The following is a 24,367-nucleotide window of genomic DNA, read 5'->3' on the forward strand; positions in this document are numbered from 1 at the left end:
AGTGGTACAGTGAAGATGAAACTGACGTCAGTGTGAAAAATCAGTGTGAGAAACTCCTCTGGCAAGGATACCAGAGATCTACATGCCAAGGAGGAAAATAAACAAGGAGTGCCTGTCTGCCTTTTCACATGCAAACTAAGATTACACTCAGAAGATAAGGTTAATCCTTATTTATAGAGCAAAGCTGCCCAAAAGTGTGAGAGGACACCGTGCATTATCTGTGATGTAAAACTAGTAAACATGTTTGCTTCACCAGGGAGTCGTTTTCAGAATGATTCTTTCAAAGCTGTGTTCCTGAGGTCAGGCATTTTCAACCGAATGTTTTATGACAATAGAAGAAAAGTCAGAGCATTGTTGCTTCTGGATAATTCCCAGGCTTACCTTTCAGCTGGGTCACTAACCAGTGAGGATGGTCAGATAAAGGCATTTTCTTTTTCCTCTTTTTTAAATAGTGGGATTTGTAAACCATGTGAAATTTAATATTAATCTGCTCAAAGTTATTCCTTATAATTGTCTTCAATAGAAATTAGATTATACAGTTAGCCATTTAGAATGAATATGGAAATAAGTATAATGATCTCTTCAGTTTTCCTTATAACCTACTATGGCTTATATGCTTCAAAGAAAAGAAAAAAAAAGTTTAAATGACTAGAGACTCCAGGAAGACAGGTTGTAATTCACTTAAATTTCATTACATATTATTAATATGATTAGTGGTTTAAGCATACATTGACCCGTTTTAAAACGTTTTTCCGTTATAAAACTCTGCATAATTAAAGGTTTATAGTTTACTTATAATTTAAATCCATAACGCCCAGATCCCTTCCATACTTATGTTTTGTCTAATATGTTTGAAACACTAAGTAAAAAAGAGAAACTATGTAAAATCTGTGTAAAAAGGATTTTCTTTCCTCTAAACACTTCAACTTTGAGTCACCCAAGGAATCAAGATGAGATCCTGAGCAGCAAACAACTTTATAGGTGGATGGAAGAATACTGGAGTGGGTTACCATGTCCTCTTCCAGGGGATCTTCTTGACCCAGGGATGGAACCCGTGTCTCTTACATCTCCTGCATTGGCAGATGGGTTCTTTACCACTAGTGAAAGCTTACCAGAAGAGGGGCTGAATTGGAGACTAGGTGAAGACCCCTGTTGGAATGCCTTTTTAGTGCCTAAGAGCAATTATATGGGCCTCCTCTTTGCTCCGGCGTCAAGGGAAACATTCCAAGTAGGAGCAACATCAGTTTGGTGACATCATAAGATCTGTATGGGGGCTATAACAGTGGCTGCAGTGGGGAGAGGGTAAATCCTTATGAGACTTACCATTCACATCAATTACCATCTTACCCAGACAGAACTGCATGCTCACTGGTTCCGGTTTTGTTCCCTGTGACTTCTGCACTGATGTTCTGCAGAACCGTGCTGGTCACCCTAACTTTGCCTCACTCTACCAGGAACTGCCCAACACCCCACAATATCTGAACATGTATTGTGGCTCTCATGTAGTAGGCAAAAGGATCACTTCACATAGGAAGGTGTCAGATTACCTACCACCTTTCTTACCTTAACCAGGGGAGAACTTCAATTCCGGCCTGGAGACCCCTCCCCCTGCCACCCACCACCTCTCATCAATGCCCAGATTACGGAGCCCAGAGTCCCACTCGGTACCTGGTGTGATGCACACCCAGAGCCATATGTTCATCGATCACGCTTGTAGTCATCACAAATAATAACATCTACAAGTGGGAGCTTTTTCAACATACATATCTTACTGAAAAACGTAAGCATTTTACAAATGCTTCTGCCAGCTGGGTTTGTCTCCTCCAAAACACTTGGGAAAGGGCTTGCATGTATCTTTTCAAGCTAGCATTTTTCTTTTTCTTTTGTGATACGTACCCAGGAGTGGAATTGCTGGATCATATGGTAGCTCTATTTTTTTGTTTGTTTGTTTCTGAAGAACATCCATATTGTTTTCCATAGTGGCTGCACCAATTTACATTTCCACCAGTGGTGTAGGAAGATTCATATTTCTTCACATTTTTGTCAATACTTGTTACAGCTCTTCTTTTTCATAATGGCCATTCTAACAAGTGTGATGTGATATCACATTATCATTTTGATTTGCATTTCCCTGATGGTTAACAGCATAGTGCATCTTTTTTTTCTATTTATTTTTTAATTAAAAGATAATTGCTTTCCAGAATTTTGTTGTTTTCAGTCAAACCTCAAAATGAATCAGCCATAGGTATATATATGTCCCTTACTTCTTGAACCTCCCTCCTATCTTCCTTCCCATCCCATCCGTCTACTCTAGGTTGTGGGTCTCAAACAGAGACCCTGTTTGATTTCCCTGAAACATACAGCAAATTCCCACTGCCTATCTATTTTACATATGGTAATTTAAGTTTCCATGTTACTCTCTACATACATTTCACCCTCTTCTCCCCTCTCCCTGTGTCCATTAGTCTGTTCTCTATGTCTGTTTCTCCACTGCTGTCCTGCAAATAAATTCTTTGTTACCATCGTTCTAGATTTCAGGTATATGCATTCAGTCAGTCGCTCAGTCGTGTCCGACTGTTTGCCATCCCATGGACTGCAGCATGCCAGGCTTCCCTGTCCATCACCAACTCCCGGAGTTTACTCAAATTCATGTCCACTGAGTCGGTGATGCCATCCAACCATCTCATCCTCTGTCATCCCCTTCTCCTCCCGCCTTCAATCTTTCCCAGCATCAGGGTGTTTTCCAATGAGTCAGTTCTTTGCATCGGGTGGCCAAAGTATTGGAGTTTCAGCATCAGCATCAGTCAATGAATATTCATGACTGACTTCCTTTAGGAGTGACTGGTTAGATCTCCTTCCAGTCCAAGAGACTCTGAAGAGTCTCCTCCAACACCACAGTTCAAAAGCATCAATTCTTCAGTGCTCAGCTTTCTTTATAGTCCAACTCTCACATCCATACACGACTACTGGAAAAACCATAACTTTGACTAGATGGACCTTTGTTGGCAAAGAAATGTCTCTGCTTTTTAACATGCTGTCTAGGTTGGTCATAGCTTTTCTTCCAAGGAACAAGCGTGTTTTAATTTCATGGCTGCAATCACCATCTGCAGTGATTTTGGAGCCCAAGAAAATAAAGTCTGTCGCTGTGTCCATTATTTCCCCATCTATTTGCCATGAAGTGATGGGACCAGATGCCATGAGCTTAGTTTCCTGAATGTTGAGTTTTAAGCCAGCTTTTTCTTCCTCCTCTTTAACTTTTACCAAGAGGCTCTTTAGTTCTTCCTCGCTCTCCGCCATAAAGGTGGTGTCATCTGCATATCTGAGGTTATTGAGATTTCTCCCGGCAATCTTGACTCTAGCTTGTGCTTCATCCAGCCTGGCATTTCTCATGATGTGCTCTGCATAGAAGTTAAATAAGCAGGGTGACGATATACAGCCTTGACATGCTCCTTTCCTGCTTTGGATCCAGTCTATTGTTCCATGTACAGTTCTAACTGTTGCTTCTTGACCTTGACCTTCTTGATATATGCATTAGTGTACGACCTTTATTTTTCTCTTTCTATTTACTTCACTCTGATAGGTTCTAGTTTCATCCACCTCATTAGAACGGACTCAAATGCATTCCTTTTATGGCTGAGTAATATTCCATTGTGTATATGTACCACAACTTCTTTATCCATTCATCTGTCAATGGACATCTAGGTTGCTTCCATGTTCTAGCTATTGTAAATAGTGCTGCAATGAACAGTGGAGTACATGTGTCTTTTTCTTTTTTTTTTTTCAGGTTAGCTTTCTGTCGTTTGTAGTTTTATTAAAAATTCTCAATAATTCTAATGTGTAAATAAAGGGAAATCACCAATGAAATTTTAAACACAGCCTCAGCTTTTAAAAAAAGATAAAATTCTAAGCCAAATATCCTCACCACCACGTTGTTAGTAACATTCACACTCAAATGGCTTACTTTTTGTTATAAATTTTTTTAGAATGGAAACCTACTAGTGCTGGGTTTTGAACATGGAGGAAAAGCAAGTGCTAGCGTGGCTGTTGGCCCCTGGGCTTTAGTGGCCTCCCCCACCCCACCTGTCAAACCAACATTCACATTCTCTTCTTACTAATCCCTTCTTAAAGCTAAATTCAACTCCCCCTTATCCAGGGCAAAGATTCAGAGTGAGAGGGAAAATGAGGACATTACTAACCCCAGCTAGTAAACTGCAGCATTATTCTACTGCTTCTATGAGCGGGGCCATCACTGTCAGTGCCTCTTCTTCTTCCTGGTTCTTGTTCCCTGTCTTCTCCAATCACCACCATTGAACGTAAACATTGACATTAATGAACACATCAGTGAGACTGGAGAAACATTCCACCAGGACAATAGCAGGCAAATGGAAGCATGGCTTGAGTGGTTACTTTGCCAAAAACTGCTCAGTGAGCTACCAAAAATTAGATACTAATTTTCACCCATGAAAAGAGTCAGTGGCAGAGTCGAGTTAGGACTGATTAGTTGAAATTTAATAGCAGACATCTGGTGCTGGAGTCTTTCTTTTAATGAAGGGTCTTTCCAAGGAAGACATCTGAGCAATCACAGTTTCTCATATCAAACAGAACCCCAAAATAGACGGAAATGTCTACAGTAGCTCCGGATCCTGGTGTGCCCATGTTCCTCCTTGAAAGCATCTATTTACTTTCTTAAATTGTGGATGCCAGTGGAGAGGAACCAGGTGTACATTCCAGATACTTAGACAACATACACAGGCTGAGCCGTCTGCCTGTTGAGTACACAGCTCCGGGTTGAGGAATTTCTAGGGTTGTTAGAAGAATACAGAAGACTTCAGAGGGAGCAGGCTCTGAGGTGGACGCGAATACCTAAATCCACGTGGCCGCACTTCTAGGCGCTCCAGCACGGTGATAAACCCCAAACACACACACACACACCAGAGCCTCAGCCGCCCTCCACGCCCGCACCTCGGTCTCCAGGCAGGCGGGCACTCGCGCGCGCCCCTGGGCACACTCGCCACCCACCCGCATCCCGCTACGCCGCACGGCCGCGCCCGGCGGTCCCCACGTCCCCCTGCCCGCCCGCCAGGGAAGCGGTGGCTCCCGGGCTGGGGGCAGGGCCGGGGGCGGGGAGGGGAGGCCGGGCCTCGGCGCCTGGGGAGGGGAAGAGGGGCGGGCCCGGGCCTGTCTTTTTCAATTTTGGTTTCCTCAGGGTATATGCCTCTGAGTGGGATTGCTGGGTCATACGGTGGTTTTATTCCTGGTCTTTTAAGTAATCTCCATACCATCTTCCATAGTGGCTGTATCAATTTACATTCCCACCAACAGCACAGGAGGGTTCCTTTTTCTCCACGTTTATTGTTTGTAGACTTTTTGATGAGGGCCATTCTGACTAGTGTGAGGTGATATCTCATTGTAGTTTTGACTTGCATTTCTCTAATACTAAGTGATTTTGAGCATCTTCTCATGTACTTGTTAGCCATCTGTATGTCTTTGGAGAAATGTCTGTTTAGGTCTTCTCCCCACTTTTTGATTGGGTTGTTTGTTTTTCTGGTATTGAGTTGTATGAGCTGCTTATATATTTTGCAAATTAATCCTCTGTCAGTTGTTTCATTTGCTATTATTTTCTCCCATTCTGAGGGTTGTCTTTTCACCTTGTTTATAGTTTCCTTTGCTGTGCCAAAGCTTTTAAGTTTAATTAGGTCCCATTTGTTTACTCTTGTTTTTATTTCTATTACTCTAGGTGATGGATCATAGAGGATCTTGCTTTGATTTATGTCATCAAGTGTTCTGCCTGTGTTTTCCTCTAAGAGTTTTATAGTTTCTGGTCTTACATGTATGTCTTTAATCCTTTTTGAGTTTATCTTTGTGTGTGGTGTTAGGAAGTGTTCTAATTTCATTCTGTACATGTAGCTGTCCAGTTTTCCCAGCACCACTTATTGAAGAGGCTATCTTTGCCCCATTGTATATTCTTACCTGCTTTGTCAAAAATAAAGTATGGATAGACGCATGAATTTATTTCTGGATCTTTTTCCATTGGTCTATATTTCTGTTTTTGTGCCAGTACCATGCTGTCTTGATGACTGTAGCTTTGTAGTATTATCTGAAGTCAGGAAGGGTGATTCCTCCAGCTCCATTCTTCTTTCTCAAGATTGCTTTGGCTACTCGGGGTCTTTTGTGTTTCCAAATGAATTGTGAAGTTTTAGTTCTAGTTCTGTGAAAAATGCCATTGGTAATTCGATAGGGATCACATTGAATCTGTATATTGCTTCTGGTAGTATAGTCATTTTCACAATATTGATTCTTCCTACCCAGGAACATGGACTATCTCTCCACCTGTTTTTTTAATCTTTGATTTCTTTCATCAGTGTCTTATAATTTTCTGTATACAGGATACAGTTCTTTTGTCTCCTTGGGTAGGTTTATTCCTATATATTTTATTCTTTTTGTTGCAATGGTCAATAGGATTGATTCCTTAATTTCTTTTCCTGCTTTTTCATTGTTAGTGTATAGGGATGCAAGTGATTTCTGTGTATTGATTTTGTATCCTGCAACATTGCTAAATTCACGGATTGTCTCTAGTAATTTTCGGATAGTATCTTTAGGGTTTTCTATGTATAGTATCATGTCATCTGCACACAGTGAGAGCTTTACTTCTTTTCCAGTCTGGATTCCTTTTATTTCTTTTTCTTCTCTGATTGCTGTAGCTAGCACTTCCAAAACTATGTTGAATAATAGTGGTGAGAGCATCTTTTAATGTACCTGTTGGCCATCTGGGCTTCCCTGGTAGCTCAGAAGTAAAGAATCTGCCTGCGATGTGAGAGACCTGGGTTTGATCCTTAGGTTGGGAAGATTCACTGGAGAAGGGAATAGCAACCCACTCCAGTATTCTTGCCTGGAGAAGTCCATGGACAGAGAAGCCTGGCCAGCTACAGTCCATGGAGCCTGCAAAGAGTCAGACACAAGTGAGTGAGTAACACTGGTCATCTGTATGTCTTTGGGAAAATTTCTATTCGGATCCTCTGCCCAGTTTTAATGGCACTATTCACTTTTCTGCTCTTGAGTTGTATGAGGTTTTTACATATTCTATTTCTTCCTTCAGGTGATCTTCCCTACCCAGGGGTAAAACCTGGGTCTCCTGAGTTGCAGGCAGATTCTTTACCATCTGAGCCACCAGGGAAGTTCCCATATTTTTTTTGGATATTAGCCCCTTATCAGATACATGACATGCAAGTGTTTTGACCCATTTAATAGTTGCCTTTTCATTTCATTGATGGTTTCCTTTGCTGGGCAGAGGCCTTTTAGTTTAATATAGCCCTGCTTGCTTATTTTTTGCTTTTGTTCCTTTGATTTTGGTGTCAGAACCTCCTGACTTCTTCTGTGACCATGCATAGGAGCATACCAATCACTCTAATTCTGCCTTACCTTAGCAGGGTCAGGAGATTTCCTTAAACATTCTTATAGTCCTCAAATATGTATGTGTGGCCTTTGTGTTGTGGCCCAAAGGATAATTTCTCATAGGGATCTATTTATTTACCTACTCTCTTTCTTTCCTTAATGAATTGTTAAGCCTCAGAAATCACCAGTTACGCAGGGCAGTTTGAGAGATCTGGTATCTCACAGTGGGGCATTTAGTCATCTAGTATCAGGGAGGCAAGGAAAAGATGAAGAGAGCATGCGGTTCCTCTAGTATGTGCCAGGAAGACTCTCATCTATTGGCTTGACATAGGCTTCTTACAGCCACCTGATATGCCCTACAGCACCATCACACAGCACACCACATGGCCTAGTACACTCACTTGCATTGGCTGGAGTCACCTGCAAAAGTTTCTTTTCCTATAAGGCTGTGTATTGTTCATGGACCTAGAAACTGAAAACATTATTCCTGCATCGGGGATGTCTCAATTATCTTACAAGCCAATAAAATGGAGGAATACAACAGATCCAAAAATTGCTTATTTAGTGTTATTCATAAGGCCTTCCAGTTCACCTTTGAAAGCAATTTCCTGCACATACTCATATAGGGTTGATTTTGAATTAATTGCATGGTGGTAGGAAAGAGACAGAGAAGGCAATGGAACCCCACTCCAGTGTTCTTGCCTGGAAAATCCCAGGGTCAGGGGAGCCTGGTGGGCTGCAGTCCATGGGGTCGCTGAGGGTCGGGCACAACTGAGCGACTTCACTTTCACTTTTCACTTTCCTGCATTGGAGAAGGAAATGGCAACCCACTCCAGTGTTCTTGCCTGGAGAATCCCAGGGACGGGGAGCCTGGTGGGCTGCCGTCTGTGGGGTCACACAGAGTCGGACAGGACTAAAGTGACTTAGCAGCAGCAGCAGGAAAGAGAAGGGGGCAGAGATCGATTCTGATTGTGTATGGGTTGATACTTATTGCTCATAGATGATGAGAACATGCAGTATCTCTGTATTATTTTTCAACTTCCATGTGTTTTGATCATTGTCATGAAGTTTGTGAAATGCAATCTGTTTGGTGAGAAGCTACAAGTTCAGGCCCTGGTGCACATGAAGTGCTCTTTTAGCTCATTAGTCTCTGGAGAGCAAGAAAACAAACCTCACAGTGCACAATGTGCCTCAGTGAGATGGGGTCAGAGGTGCTCTGGAGATGCAGTTTCATCCTAAACTTTGGGATTTGTTGAAAGATATTGAGAGAAGAATGGGATGGCTATATTTATGAACCACATTATCTAGGAGAAGGAGGGTGAACTTGGCATTGGTTGGGGTGGGGCTGAAAACCTGGGAATGGGTAGACAGTGACAGGAATCTTGTAGAGAGTCAACAGCAACATAAGTTGTATCTAAACCAAAGCAAGGCTAATGGGGGATGGATTCAAGAAACAACAGGAAGTGGAGTCTTACTTACTGGATACATGAGGGAGAAGGACACAGCCAGTAAAGAGACGACTCCTGATTTTGGAGTGGATGGTGCTGACACCACACAAGATAGGGAACTGAAAAAGAAAAGAAGGGTATTTTGGGTTTTTAGAAAAGACAAATTCAATTTGGAACAGTTTGACTATGAACACTTGAGTGTGCCAAAAGCAGCTAGATCTCTGATGAGAATCTGCTTGGTTACCACTAAGGGTTGGTTCTTGATATTGCAGGGTAATGAACTCATTTTTGCAAGAGTCAAAAATTAAGATATACTCACCAGAGACTGATCTACAAGCTAGAATGCCAATCAGAACTACAGTGGGAACTATAATGGTCAGGGTAAAATACCAACACGAATTAGAAAGCAGAAAGTATTCTTGAGGGAAAGTGATGCCAGAACAGATGTATTTTAACTGGGGACCTCAGAAGCCCCAGGTGAAAAATAATAGTCTGCAGTTCCATAAATCTTCCAGAGGAAAACAATGTGGTTGACTTTGCAGGTTTAAGTCCTCTGTGGCATAAAAGGCTGAGCAAATCCGTATGCTCCATGGAGCACACAGATGATGGAAAAGCATAGATAGGGATTGGTGGAGGCAGAGGGCAGAACCGAGGGAGGGCAGGAATCTAGTGGAGCTCTCAGCCTTCAGTTGCCCTCCCAGCGGCCCCCCTCCCCGAACGCAGAAGGAGAGGCAGTAGTACCAACTGGCTTGCTCCTGTGGCTGCGGGAGGCCAAAGCTTCAGGTACACCAAAGAGACAGCAGGGGGAGGCTGTGAGGGGGTTTCAGCTGTAGTACACCCTGAAAGTCGCAGGGTGGCTTTGTCTTTCCCAAATCCAGGGAAGGTTGATGAATAGAATCCCTTCCATTTCCTGTGTTCTTTTTTCTTCCTTTGGATCTCGGCTACCCACTCTGTGCAGCTGAGGGCAAGCAGATGAGAACTGGGTGAAGGAACTACAGATGAGGCGGAAGGAGTGAGTTGTTTCCGGATGGTGCACAGTGGAGGCGCCCCCGCAGCCGGGTTGACACAGAAGCTGCCACCCACCGAACCCGTCCCAGGATGAGCCAGGCCCTTACCCATACTCGTGGCCACACTGGACCCATGACAGTCGCCAGGTGGGTGCTACCCACGCCAATTTGACCAGTCACGAAGCTGCGGCTCAGAAAGGCCGAGTGGCCTGCCCTGGTTAAGTGGTAGAGCTGCTGTGTCTAAATAGAGAGTTTATGCCCTTGACCCTGACGCGGTGCTCCGTTTTGACGTCCTGAGACTAAGCAGCTCTTCTGACCAGCTCAGAATCAAGCTGATCACTAACGAAGACGGGTCCTCATGGATAGACCGCTTCTGCGTGTCAGCCACTGTGCTCAGTGTCCACTAATTGATGTGATGTGAATTGCCAACACAACACCCCCAGGTTTTCTGATATAATTCAAAGAATCCACCAGTAGATGGCGCAGCTCCACTGGGTTTTCGAGTTATAGGAGGCTCTGCACACTCACGTTGACATATATTACTCCCACTCCCTTCGTGTGTCCCAAGGCCTCTCTTCTCTTTCTTATCTTGCCCTTATCAAAACTGGCTGTGCACGGATGACTGTCCCTGTCGCTGAAGGCCTTGGCAACACAACACCTTTAGGGCTTTCTGATGTAGTTCGGGGGATCAACAAGCAGATGGCGATGCTCCACTCAGAAATCAGAAGAATGTAATGGATTCCTGCTGCTGCTGCTGCTGCTGCTAAGTCGCTTCAGTTGTGTCCGACTCTGTGCGACCCCATAGATGGCAGCCCACCAGGCCCAGCCGTCCCTGGGATTCTCTAGGCAAGAACACTGGAGTGGGTTGCCATTTCCTCCTCCAATGCATGACAGTGAAAAGTGAAAGTGAAGTCGCTCAGTCGTGTCCGACTCTTAGCGACCCCATGGACTGCAGCCTACCAGGCTCCTCCGTCCATGGGATTTTCCAGGCAAGAGTACTGGTGTGGGGTGCCATTGCGGTTCCTAAGTTATTTATTTTGGCTGTGCTGGGTCTTTTCTCTGGCTACAGCGAGCCAGGGCTACTCTTGGTTTCAGTACGTGGGCTTTTCATTGCCGTGGCTTCTCTTGTTTCGAAGCACAGGCTCTAGGGCCAGAAGGCTTCAACGGTTGTGGCTACCTGGCTTCGTTGCTCTGTGGCAAGTGGGATCTTCCTGGACCAGAGATGGAAGCCTTGTGCAGTGAACTGGCAGGATAATTCTCAACCACTGAACCATCAAGGGAGCACTGGAAGGTGAAATCTTAACTGCTGGATAACCAAGGAAGTCTCACAAGTCATGGATTTAGATGCAAGGACATATGACAGGGGCTTGGTTGCAGAAACAAGACATGAACTTGTCCCCTGGGACCAGAGGGGAATCTGCCACAGGGTACAACTGATCAGAATCGTGCAGAAAAGCCTGAGCTGAAAGTCAGGAGACCTGGATGCTAATCATGGCTCTCCCACCCATTAGTTTTGTGGTTTTGGGTACATCACTGTAAGTCCTTTTTTAGTTCATTTAAACTACAGTTTACTTATGTCAACCTTTCGACTCTCAAGATATCAGGGAGTAGTGCTTTTCAAACTCTAATGTGCACGGGAATCACCAGTTATTATGAAAGTGTAAGTCCTAATTCAATAGGCCTGTGGTGGAGGCCTCAGAGTGACAAGTTCCCAGGTGATACTGATGCTGCTGGTCCCTGGACCACACTTTGACTAGCAGGCAAGCGTCCACTACAGAAGTGGCTCAAGGGCGCTCTCTGCTGGTGTGGAGGCCAGAGGCAGGACTCTAGTCACCAGCCCCTCCCCAGCTTCAGCAAGAGCAGCTTGTCTTTTGATGTCCTGAGACTGAGCAGCTCTTCTGACCAGCTCTGAATCGAGGTGATCATAACAAAGATGGGGTCTTGTGTACAGACCACTTCCACGAGTCAGTCACCGTGCTCACTGTTCAGTGATTGATGTGTACTGGTTCACATGTTCCTCAGAGAACCATGGAATTACTCACCATCTCGCAGATGAAGTGAACGACAGAGAATCTGAATGTGCTCAGTCGCTCAGTCCTGTCTTACCCTTTATGACCCCCATGGAACATAGCCCGCCAGGCTCCTCTGTCCTTGAAATTCTCCAGGCAAGAATGCTGGAGTGGGTAGCCATTCCCTTCTCCAGGGGATTTTCCTGACCCAGGGATCGAACCCACCTCTCAAGTGGGTTTCAAGCAGATTCTTTACCACTCAGCCACCAGGGAAGCCCAGAGAGTCTGAAGGACCTGGCCAAAGTGACTCCAGTCAAGAGTCTGGGTTCGAACCCAGCTAGTTTCCCCTCCCAAGTCTGCTCCAAGCACCACGTGCCTGGTGTATAAGAGGTAATGACAATTTCCAGTACTGCTGGTGTTCTGAAAAGTCCCTGGTGACTTAAGGGGGTACCCTGCATCCCAGATGTATTTGCAAATCTTGTGGTGTGCATAGAAATCTGAAGCACATAGTCAGTTCATAGATTCTTATTTGCTCAAGATCTTGCACCTCCTAGAACTTGAAAACCTGTATATCTCGTCCTCATGGTTTGTTCATTACAGAAAGCAAATTCTGCCAAAACTTGGTGAAGGCTCCATGCTCCAGTCCAAGGCTGGCCAGAGCTGGTGGATCCCTTGAACTATATCAGAAAACCCTGTGGGTATTGGGTGACCAAGAACTTCATTGACAGAAGCAGTCATGCATATACAGTCAGCTTTGTTTTTTAAATTGTAGTACAGCTGATATACAATATTGTGTTAGTTTTAGGAGCACAGCAAAGTGATTCGGTTTTATATATGTATATTCTTCTTAAAACTTTTCTGAGTTATTAGAAAATAGTGAATATCGTTCCCTATGCTTTACAGTAAGTCCTTGTTTATTTTATATATAGTAGTGTGTATACTGGAGAAGGCGATGGAACCCCACTCCAGTACTCTTGCCTGGAAAATCCCATGGACAGAGGAGCCTAGTAGGCTGCAGTCCATGGGGTCACGAAGAGTTGGACACGACTGAGCGACTTCGCTTTCACTTTTCACTGTCATGCATTGGAGAAGGAAATGGCAACCCACTCCAGTGTTCTTGCCTAGAGAATCCCAGGGACGGCAGGGCCTGGTGGGCTGCCATCTATGGGGTCGCACAGAGTCGGACACGACTGAAGTGACTTAGCAGCAGCAGCAGTGTGTATACGTTAATACCATACTCCTAATTTATCAAGGGTTTAATTTCCAAAATATACAAACAAATCAGGAAACTCAATATAAGAAAATGAAAAAAATGGGCAGAAAAGCTAAACAGACATTTCTAAAAAAAAGACATAGATGCTAAGGGGATGAGAAGAGAGGTCTTGGGGCACAGAAAGGGAGTGGGAGGAATGGTGCCAAGATGAGGTTGTAGAGCCTCTGCTTTAGCCATATAACTGGGATTCCCAGGGTGACAGAGACTGGCTTTCTGTTAAATTTGACCTTGCAGAAAGGGCGCCCGGCAAGGCAAAGTCAAACTGCAGTATTTTGCAGGTGGCATGTACATGGAGATTTGCCATCATCATGAAGTCATAGAAAATGAGAAAACAGAAACATAGAGAAAATAGTCTACTGGTCTCAAAACATCAAAGAGAACTGAGAAGTTGCTTCCCTGGGGCCTGCACTACTGTGCCTGTAGGCCAGGAAACGGGTGCAGGGAGGCACGGTGCCATGCCCACATGCCCAGAGCTGGTGATCTGTGGAGCTGGAACCCACCCGGCCTTTCATTCCTGGACTGGGGCTCTGCCCTCTGTACTCCTGAGTGCAAAACCCTGTTGTAGAGAGAGGTAGGAAAAGCAGGATGGAGAACACTCCACGGGGTCTGGGTTAAGGATGTGCACAACATCTGAATAAAAAATGCTTTAAAAAGTGCTCCGATCTGCCGTGGTATTCACCTGGAAACAACTTTCGATAAGACTTTCCAGAACAATTGCCTCGAGAACATCGATGGAATTACCTTCCAGTTGTGTCTGGGGCATTCATTGGAATTCCTGCCACATGTGTCCTGACATTTCTTTTTAATCTACACCATGTAAAAATGCAATCTTTGGCTGCCAGTCTCTGGGAACTGGGAAAGTCACCTATGGCTCTGCTGCTCCGGGTGGCCAGGCTGCTCTGAGTTAACCTTGGACCTGGAGCTGGCCGTAGCAACGACACCCCAGATTACTTCCTGGGTACACGAGGGGTCGCATTCCTCCTGACTGAACCCTCCCATGAGCCCTGCACCTATTATGCTCTCACATGGTCTGTGTGGGCTCCTCTGTCTGGTCCATGGGTTCGGTGCTCAGGGCCTACTTTGGGGTCGGGCATGGAGAGGAGCCCAGGAAATATGTCTTGCCAAATGAGCGGCTGAGGGTCTCTGAAGAATCGCCTTCCCTGAGGCCCTCTGGGTGCCACTGTGACCCCATTATCAGGGTGAATGTTAATGAGCTACAGGGGATGTGTGGCATAAATTGGGGTGTGGGAGACAGGGGAAGGAGGGATTCCTGAGGAGACCTCGGATTTCTGGGTAAGGGGTGTTGTGGGTGGATGAGCAGTGGCGGCTGCTGCAGATGGACCCTGTGGTGGCCACAGAGAGGGAGGGCTGTCATGGCAGCCACTGAGGGAAGCCTCGAGAAGGGCTTGGTGACCAGGCAAGGGAGAAGCTGGCCTGAGGTAGCCTTGGGGACTGCTCTGCAGAAGAGGCAGAGGCTCCCAGGTTCAGCCTGGTTCCCAGTGCTGCGGTGGAACACAGCCTCAAGATAATCAGGAGCTTCTGCCACTGTCAGTGGGGCAGTGGGGAGTGAGATTGTCTCTGAGTGCACAGGGTTGGGGGGGGGGATACCCAGTGCCTTGGTGGGGAGCTGTGGCCCATGGAGGCCTACTGTTTGTGGAGGTTGGGAAAGTCGGTCATAGGCCCCAGGAGGCGCTCTGGCCAGAGGGGAAGCCCCACCATGCTGGCTTTCATGGGTAGGCACTGTCTGGGCGTCTTCCTCCTGCCTGGTTGGGTGTGGGGGGCAGCAGAAGGGCTGGAATGGGCCTCCCTGGAGGGGCTGGGCAAGTGGGTGCAGGGAGCTGAGAGCTGGACGGGGTGCAGGGTGCAGGCTCAGAAGCAGCCTCAGGCCCAGGACAATCATGGGTGCCAAGAAGGAGACCCAGAGGCAGCGAGAACACTGGACCAGAAGCCACAGGCTGTGCCTGGGCCCAGATCCTGAGTCAGCCCTTAGCTCAGGGTAGTGGAAGTGAAGGAGCAGAGCAGGAGATGGCAGGAAAGACACAGCAGGAGAGGTCTGGCTGAGACCAGAGGCTGAAGCTAAGGAGGGAGAGCAGACAATCATCTCTTGGGGGCGCCGAGGGTGCCCAGATAAGGGCTGGGGAGGCTGTGTGCTCTTCCTCCCTGCCTGGGTAGGTGAATGCAGGTGTGGAGGTAGGGTCTGAGCTGGATCCTGGTCTAAGGGTGGGCAGAGTCAGGAGGCAGACAGGGAGGATGGGGAGCAGAGAATGAGTCCCTCCAGTGGGGTGACAGGACCCTCAGGGAATGTCAGGGCCAGGCCTTAAGATCTGCCAGTAGCTCAGAGCCTTGGTCCTGTCGTGGGACTCTGCTTAAGCACAGGTCTCAGCCACCCCACGACCTGACGTTTCTGTTTCTGTGCGCAGAAGAGGGCCCTACCTTCCTCCCTCTGAGGTGGGTGCTGTGCTTCTCTGCAGGCCTCCCTCCCACAGCCTCTGACCACCACCCCCGCTCCCTCTGCAGCAGTCTCGGAGTCCCCACCCCGGGCCCTGTGATGGGACAGCTTGAGTCTAAGGTGGAGGGAAGGGAAGCTGGTCTCTGGTCCCCAACGTTGATCTTCTTCAAACCTGGGCACCAACCTGGCTGCCAGGGAAGCGATGGGTCCCTGCCACCTGCTGCTGCAGAGGGGCCTCTGGGTGACACAAAATGATCTGCAGACGGTCCATTTCACCTCACCTACCCCAGCCCATCCTTGGGGTTCAACTGAATTAAGTGCTTTCTCACACCAGGCTTTAAAATAAAGAAAACACTTAGCTGTCTGGTTATTCAAATAGTTTGTGAATGGGACAAACTGGGACACTCGCTACATCTTAGGCCAGGCCTGTGCTGCTGACTTCTCATCATGGGAGCAGCGCTCCAAGTCAAGTCCTGTCTCAGAGCATCTTCTGAACAGGCCACCATCCCTGCCATGACCCCACCCACTTATAGCCCTCAGGATGCTCCCCTGCCCCAGCTTCTGGCCACCAGAGTAGGGTGAGCTCACCCCTAGCCCCTCTCCTCCAAGGGGGCACCACACCAGAAACAAGAGGCCTCCAGTTTTTATTTTATTCAATTCAAAGAATATTTTTTATTAACTTAGACAGACACAAGATGTGACAACACTGGAAACAAGAACATTTCTCTGATCAGACTGCGCTGACTGGTGCAGAGTTCATCACACACAGAAAAGGAGCAGTGGTCTTATTCAAGTCAGTGATTGTGTGTAAGCTACACTGCCTGAAAAACAGACTGCAAATAAAGTGCAAAGAGAGCAGCAGGGGCCCAGTCGGGAGATGAGGAAGAGACGGGAGAGCAGAAGCAGTGAACGACTCGAGATCAAAACGGTAAGAAGAGCAGTGGCAGGAGCACGTGCTGAGGACGTGTCCCCGCCCCTCCCACGGCCAACATCTTTGGGGGCGGACAGCCCCAGCCAGAGCCCAACAAGAAGCGGGGATTCTCTGCAGGTGACGAGGGGTCTCTGAGCCCGGGGCCCCTGAATCTCCAACATACTTTCTCCACTTTGGGAAGCAGCCTCCCAGGGCCCAGGCAGCTTCAACAGAGCCACGAGCCCGGGAAGGACAGGGAGCCCGTCCTGCACTGCACACCAGCTAAACAGCTCTGCACCCTCTGCAGCGCATAGTCACTTGTGTGTGCACAAGCAATCACACACTTGTGCACAGACACACACCCATTCACAAATGCACACTGACACGTGTATTCACACACACACACACTCACATCCGCACATTCACACACAAACATCTGTGCATTCATGCATCTGTACTCATACCCACACACTCATCCACACACCCCCTCACACACTCACACACTCAAGCCCTCATGCATGTGCATACATACTCGCACATACATGCCCACACACACCCCACACTCACACATGCACTCAACATGCACACTCACACACACATTCACACACAGGCACGCACATATTAAGTAAAGACCCTCCCTAGTGCCCTCCTCAGGTCCTCTCAGGCTGGCCCAGGAAGAGGCTGCGGCTGGGGATCCAGTCACCCAGAGGGTGAGATCCGAACTTGAAAAGGGCACATTTACGCATCAGCCCCAAGGAGGCCCCTGGTCCTCCGCTCCTCTCCTCCCCTGCAGCCCATGTCACAGTCTCTCAGAACTCCAGGGATGCAGTCCAAAGGCTGGCAGTCTCCCGGAAGTGGTCCTGGAGGGACACAGTTGGGGTGGAGGAGGGGCCACCAGGACCAGGGGTTTCCAGGCAACTTGGCACAAGGGAGGAAGCCATCAGCGCCCTTCCGTCTGTGGGAATCTGCGGGGGGCATGTAGTAGCCTGGGTGCAGCCTCAGGCCTCGGGGTGAGGCAGGCAGAGCTCCTCAGCCGGGCCCTGGGTGGCTGAGAAGGGCACATGGTGTGAGGCTCAGCCCCTGTGTCCCAGGGGCAACCAGGCTGCTGTGGTTCTTAGTCCGAGGAACTGAGGACCAGGACCGCGAGCAATCAGTGAGGGGGCAGATGTGGATGTGGGATGGGGGTGAGGGCCAGGGCCTCTCCCGGCTCCCCTCAGTGCCGCTCCTGGTGCACCAGTCAGCAGCACAGCCAGGACCGCTGCAGGCCCATCCAGAGCAGATGCTCCTGTGTGATCCTAGCAGGAGGGACAGCCTGGAGACAGAGATATGGGGTCATGCGTGGGTCTCAGCTCCACCCCACCCACTTGTATCCCTTCCCTCCTATTACACTTGGCCCCAGGAGCCAGCCAACACTCCTACCCAAACTGACAGGCCTGTGCCACTCAACACCAAGGAACCCCTGGTTAAGCCTTGGGTGGGGCTTGGGTTGGGGTGGGGAGGCCTGACTGTGTGTGAATACCTTGCTCCCCAGGGGTTCTGGGACTCATCTCTCCTGTGAACATCTCAGCTTAGACTGTCCCCTGGTTCTTCCCTGTGACTTGCCATACACCCCACCTTCCCTGCCACGGGCCTTTCTCTCTAGGTCCCTTGGGAGCCTGTGCTCCCTTCCCCCATCCCACTGTGCCAGGTCTCCCAGAGACTGGGGGGCAGGTGGGGAATTCAGGCCCAGAGGCAGGTTCAGCTCCCCCACTTCTGATCTATGTGACAAGGGCAAATGTCTCCCTTCCCAGAGCCCAGCAGGTGGGGAGAACAGAGCTCCACCAGAGTGTCTCTAGCACCATCCTTCCTCCCTCATGCCAGTACTGGATCACCAGGCCACCCCTCCCCTTGGGCTCTCCACCTGGAAGGCCCTGCCTCTCCTCGAGGGGTCAGTCCCTTCTCTCGGGCGCTCCCCAGGCAACTCTAGGGGCAGGGGTGCCCAGGCAGGGATTTGATTCTTTTGACCACAAAAGGGGCAGTTCACCTTCTATAACACCAGTTTTTACAAGAAAAACATTGGGACTTGAGAGTTGCCTCCTCACCCAAAGACATCCCTGTCTCCCCAACTGTCGCCTACCCTACAAGCCTCTTCTCCATCTGCTCTCCCATCCCAGCCTGACAGCTGCCCTCCACTCAAGGAGACCCCCACTTTCCCAAATCCTTTGGGACACAGGGGCTGCTTGAGGCTGTCCAGGACTGGAGCAGTGCATTCTGTGGCACCAGGAGGGCACTGATAGGAGGTGGAGGCAGCGTGGCTGAGATGGGGCAGGGCTGGGAGGAACACGTCTTTCCCACTCTTCCCTGTCCCCTGATGCAAAGCTTTGGAGGGTGGAGAGGAGCAAGATAGACAGCAGGAGCAGGCAGAGAGCAGTCCCAGAGACCCGCCAGGAGGAAGTCTTGTGAAGGGCTGAGAAAGAGACAGACCTGGGCTTGGGCCAAGAACACAACCATCCGTCCAGGCTGCCTCTCGAGGGGTGGAGGACAAGGGGGCCAGCATCCGCTCTCTTCCAGGGCTTTCTCAGGGCCTCTCCAGGGCCATTTCCCTCTATTCCCCTGTGTTCAGGTGACACTACCGGGGCCGTGGGCCGAGGTGATGGGCTGACCCTCGGAGATGCCCAGGCAGCTGCCCCTCATCCCCATCTTGGATATATGACAAGGGAGTCCAGAGGGCCTGCATGCACCCTGCCTTGCCTGCTCTCGGCCAGGCAGCTTTCCAGGCTGGTTTCCTCAGGTCCCTTCCTCGTCTCCCCAAGCCACCCGGCAGCCTGGACATCTAGATGTCATGGCCACCACCTCCCTCCAGCCCGCAAGGCCAACCTCTGGCCTCCTACCTTTTCGGTCGGGGTCAGTCATTCATGTTCCTACTGAAGAATTTCTTCCTTCTGCTCCCCGCTTCGGCCAAAGTGAGGCAACAGGTCGGCTGCACTCAGATAATTTTCTCGAGTTCGATTCAAAGGGCCCGTTTTAAGAGTTTCAGTGCAGTTCGTCACCGGCCGCGAAGTGGCTGGCCAGAGCCGGGGCTCGGTGGCTGCGTCCTCGGCGGAGGTCTAGGGCCCGGAGGCCTGATCCGCTCCTTCCTCGTCCCCCGGAGCGTCCCGGCGGCCCCCGGCCCAGTGATCCTTCATGCTGATGCCCCTGCCGTCGCGGCCGGGCGGAGGTGGTAGCGGGCGTTCACTCGATCCTCACCTGCAGGCGCACGTTGAGCATCACCGAGGCCACGATGTAGAAATAGGGGAAGTTCATGCGCAGACGCCAGGCCAGGTCGAAGAAGGTGATCAAGGTGCGCGTTGAGCCCCTTGAAGAAGGCACCGTACGAGCCGCGGATCGCGGTTGAACGCGCCAGCCGCACTGCCACGCCCGACAGGGCCGCTGCTGCCGCCGCCGCAGACAGAGCCCCCGACGCCGCCATGGGCCCGGGCCGGCGCGGGCCCCGCGGACCGACCGCAGCACGAGCTGGCGGACAGGTGGACGCGAGGCCTGGAGCCGCTGGCCAACAGCAGTCGCGTCCCACCCCGCCCTGTTCCGCCGCGCCCCGCCTTCAGTCTCCCCTCAGGGGCTGGGCTCCCGATGACTCCTCCGCCACAGCCAAGGCCCCACCTGAGCTGCCTAGGGACAGCTCCGCCCCCTCGCCTGCACGCACATTGGCGACCGCCTGCGCAGCTCCGCCCCTAGCATGGCCCTGCCCCTTGTCGGGTACCACAGAGCTGCGGCCAACGACTCAGCCCCACCCCCGGTACCTGCCCCTCCGAGAAGCCCCGCCTCCTCCCAGACTCCTAAGAGAGCCGGAGGGCCTGAAAGCTTTTTTTGTCAAGTGCTGCGCTCCTGGGATCCTTTTGCAGAATGCGCTATTCTGCAAGGAAGGCCCACCCGGAGCTCTTTACCCGTTTACACCATCCCCTTTCCCTCACTGTCTCCGCAGAAAATCTGGCCAGCTAGCCACTGTACTTTTAATTCATGTTTTTTTCTGGTAACTCTGCACTGTGGAATTTCACCAAACCTACATGCTCATTTTTCCCCCGTTCATGTGTATTTCGTGAATGCTCCTTTACCCCCATTGTCCTTACCTTTCATCCCATGGTGATTTCTATGCACTCCTCTTAGTCTGTCTTTGCCCTGGAAGCTGCGCAAGGTCTTCTCAGCTATACATTTGCCCTCATTCGTTGCTTTTTATCTGCTCTTGGGTTTTAAAGCCCTTTCGTGGTTTCACCTAACTTTTTCTAAACCAAATCCAATTCAAAGTCCATGACATTTTCAGAATTACTGAAATGTGCTTGCTTCATTGTAGTCAGGACTTTTAAAAAGCCGTCTGCAAAAGTTGATTCATGAAGATTTCATCCCAGTTTTCACAAGGAGGGCTGGCCTAAGTTAATACCTTACTAATTCCTCTCAGAATGCCTGTTCACAGTCATACTGAATATCTCTGTGACATCTGTATAAATGTTTAAGAAACCCAGCAGATTCATATACACTGATTGAGCAGTTGTCCTGGAGATGAGAGAGTTTGAGAGGCACTAGGTTATTGGATCACAACAATATAACCATGCATGAATATGAATGCATAAAAAAATCAGGGTAGATAAATGTCACATTATTGAACATCATTTACTCTGGTTAAGGAAGTAGGAAGAAAGACATACCTTTTGTTTTTCGTGTATATGTATGTATATCCATTTGTGTATCTGTAACTATTACTTGTATAATACAACAAAAATATTTGAAAAAGAGGGGGCCACATGAATATAGACTTAAGCTACATAGAAACCTTTTTTTTTTTTCCTAGACTGGATCCTGCCTCATTCATGTGCAGAGCCTGTTCCCTCCAATCATTTCTGAAACCTCTTCTTGGCCACATCTCATTTATCTTTAGCATTTTATTTTGAAATAATTATAGACTCAGGGAAGTTGCACAAATAGCACAAAAAAGACCTTGTGCCTTTTACCCACGTACCCCAATGGTGACATGTTCTGTAGATGCAGTATAATATTAAAACTAGGAAACTGACACTGGTATATTACTCTTGACTAGACTACAGGCCCAATTCGGGTTTCTCCATTTTTCTAACCTGCATTAATTTGTGTGTATGTGTGCCTGTATCGCTCTAGCAATTTTATCCCATGTCAGGATTCATGCAACCACCACTATGATCAAGATACAAAAATATTCCAACACCACAAAAGAACTGATTTGAGCCACCTCTTTGTACTTACTCAGCAACCCTATACATATTTTGTTAGAGTTTCATCTATTTCATTTCCTTTAGAATGGCTGTAAATGGTACTGTGTGCTTAATTTTGGTTTCCACATGTTCACTTTTCATATACAGAATGCAATTATTTTTAAAATTTATTTATTTGGCTGCACCAAGGTCTTAGTTGTGGCACACAGGATCTTCCGTCTTCGTTGTGGCATGTGGGATCTAATTCCCTACCCAGGGATAGAACCTGAGTCCCCCTGCGCTGGGAGATCAGGGTCTTAGCTACTGAACCACCAGGGAAGTCCCTGCAATTGAATTTTTAATGAAACTTTTTATTTAGAGGTAACTGTAGATTTACATACAGTTGCAAGAAAAAAATAGATCCCATGTACATTGGGTAATTTTCCACATCTTTCAAAACTGCAGTATGGTGCAATATCAAAATCAGGACATTGACACAATCTACCGATCTTGTTCAGATTTCCCCAATTTACTTTTTCGTTTGTGTGTGTGTGTTTGTGAATTGTTCTATGCAGTTTTATCACATATGTGCATTCATGCATCCACCATCACAGTCAAGATACAGAATAGTTTCATAACTATAAGGATCCCTCATGTTGCCCTTTTTTTTGAGCACACCCACTTCTCTCCTGTTCACCTGCCTTAATGCTTCACAACCACTAATCTGCTGTCTATTTCTATAATTTAGTCTTTTTGAGAATGTTGTAAAAATGGAATCTTATAGGATGTAACTTTTGGGGATTGGGTTTTTTTTTTTTCTTTCTTTTACTTTGGAGATTGGCTTTTTCACTCAGTCTGGGATTTTTTTTTCTCATTCTTCTTTGGAGAGTCATCCAAGTTGCTGGAAATGTCAAGTGTCAATAGTTCACTGCTTTTATTTTTATTTTTTTTTTTTTTTACTAAGTATAAACTTTTATTTATTTATTTATTTTTTTATTCTTCCAATTTTATTTTATTTTTAAACTTTACATAATTGTATTAGTATATACCATCCCTCTGGGCCGTCCCAGTGGACCAGCCCCAAGCATCCAGCATCATGCATCGAACCTGGACTGGCAACTCGTTTCCTACATGATATTTTACATGTTTCATTGCCATTCTCCCACATCTTCCCACCCTCTCCCTCTCCCACAGAGTCCATAACACTGTTCTATACATCAGTGTCTCTTTTGCTGTCTCGTACACCGGGTTATTGTTACCATCTTTCTAAATTCCATATATATGCGTTAGTATACTGTATTTATGTTTTTCCTTCTGGCTTACTTCACTCTGTATAATAGGCTCCAGTTTCATCCACCTCATTAGAACTGATTCAAATGTATTCTTTTTAATGGCAGAGTAATACTCCATTGTGTATATGTACCACAGCTTTCTTATCCATTCATCTGCTGATGGACATCTAGGTTGCTTCCACGTCTTGGCTATTATAAACAGTGCTGCGATGAACATTGGGGTACACGTGTCTCTTTCCCTTCTGGTTTCCTCAGTGTGTATGCCCAGCAGTGGGGTTGCTGGATCATAAGGCAGTTCTATTTCCAGTTTTTTAAGGAATCTCCACACTGTTCTCCATAGTGGCTGGACTAGTTTGCATTCCCACCAACAGTGTAAGAGGGTTCCCTTTTCTCCACACCCTCTCCAGCATTTATTATTTGTAGACTTTTGGATCGCAGCCATTCTGACTGGTGTGAAATGGTACCTCATAGTGGTTTTGATTTGCATTTCTCTGATAATGAGTGATGTTGAGCATCTTTTCATGTGTTTGTTAGCCATCTGTATGTCTTTTTTGGAGAAATGTCTATTTAGTTCTTTGGCTGTAGGAGTTGCTTGTATATTTTGAGATTAGTTGTTTGTCGGTTGCTTCATTTGCTATTATTTTCTCCCATTCTGAAGGCTGTCTTTTCACCTTGCTAATAGTTTCCTTTGATGTGCAGAAGCTTTTAAGGTTAATTAGGTCCCATTTGTTTACTGCTTTTATTGCTAAGTTAGTATTCCTTCGCATGGTTGCACCAGAATTTGTATCCCTCCTACCCAAGAAGGACACCAGGGCTTCCAGTTTGGAACTACTAGGGATAAAGCTGCTGTGAATATTTGTTCACTGATTATTGTGTGAACAAAATTTTCTCTTTATCTGGGATAAATGCCCAAGAGTACAATTTCTAAGCTGTATGGTAAGTGCCTGTTTAGTTTCATAAGACTCAGTTAAAATTTCCAATGTGGCTGTAACATTTTACACTCTGGGTCAGCAATTTCTGAATATATTGTTTCTCTACATCCTTGTCAGCCTTTGATGTTATCACTATTTTTAAAAATTTTAGCCCTTATGATAGGTGTATTGTGATATCTTATTGTGGTTTTAATTTATATTGGGGTTAGCCTAAAAGTTAATTGAAACTTTTTGGCTAACCCAATATTTCCCTTATGGCTAATAATGGCGAAAATCTGTTTATGTGCTTATTTTCTATCTGTATATTGTCTGTGCATGCACGCTAAGTCGCTTCAGTTGTGTCTGACTCTTTACGACCCTATGGACTGTAGCCTGCCAGGCTCCTCTGTCCATGGGATTCTCCTGGCAAGAATACTGGAGTGGGTTGCCATGCCCTCCTCCAGGGAATCCATGGATCAAA

The 24,367-nt window shown here is 47.5% G+C and overlaps 1 protein-coding gene and 1 pseudogene across 3 annotated transcripts in view; both read right to left on the reverse strand.

Annotated features, from left to right (window-relative positions):
* The window catches only part of LOC133242324 (zinc finger protein 75D-like), a 32,439-nt gene extending 12,991 nt beyond the window's left edge, over positions 1 to 19,448 (reverse strand). Inside the window, exons 1-2 of one of the 3 annotated variants that reach the window (XM_061408422.1) lie at positions 19,359 to 19,447; positions 8,872 to 8,959 (exon numbers count right to left, since the gene is read on the reverse strand). In XM_061408422.1, the coding sequence (XP_061264406.1) occupies positions 8,872 to 8,880 (9 nt within the window). In that variant the 5' untranslated portion in view covers positions 8,881 to 8,959; positions 19,359 to 19,447. Of the gene's footprint in view, positions 1 to 8,871; positions 8,960 to 19,358 lie in introns of those variants that run through there. The other 2 variants (XM_061408417.1, XM_061408421.1) reach the window with 2 other exon arrangements.
* A 249-nt stretch (positions 19,449 to 19,697) lies between these two features.
* On the reverse strand, positions 19,698 to 20,690 carry LOC133242325 (small integral membrane protein 10-like protein 2A; annotated as a pseudogene).
* Between the last annotated feature and the right edge of the window lie 3,677 nt (positions 20,691 to 24,367).

Source organism: Bos javanicus, chromosome X (assembly GCF_032452875.1).
Source record: "Bos javanicus breed banteng chromosome X, ARS-OSU_banteng_1.0, whole genome shotgun sequence".
Classification (NCBI taxonomy): domain Eukaryota; kingdom Metazoa; phylum Chordata; class Mammalia; order Artiodactyla; family Bovidae; genus Bos; species Bos javanicus.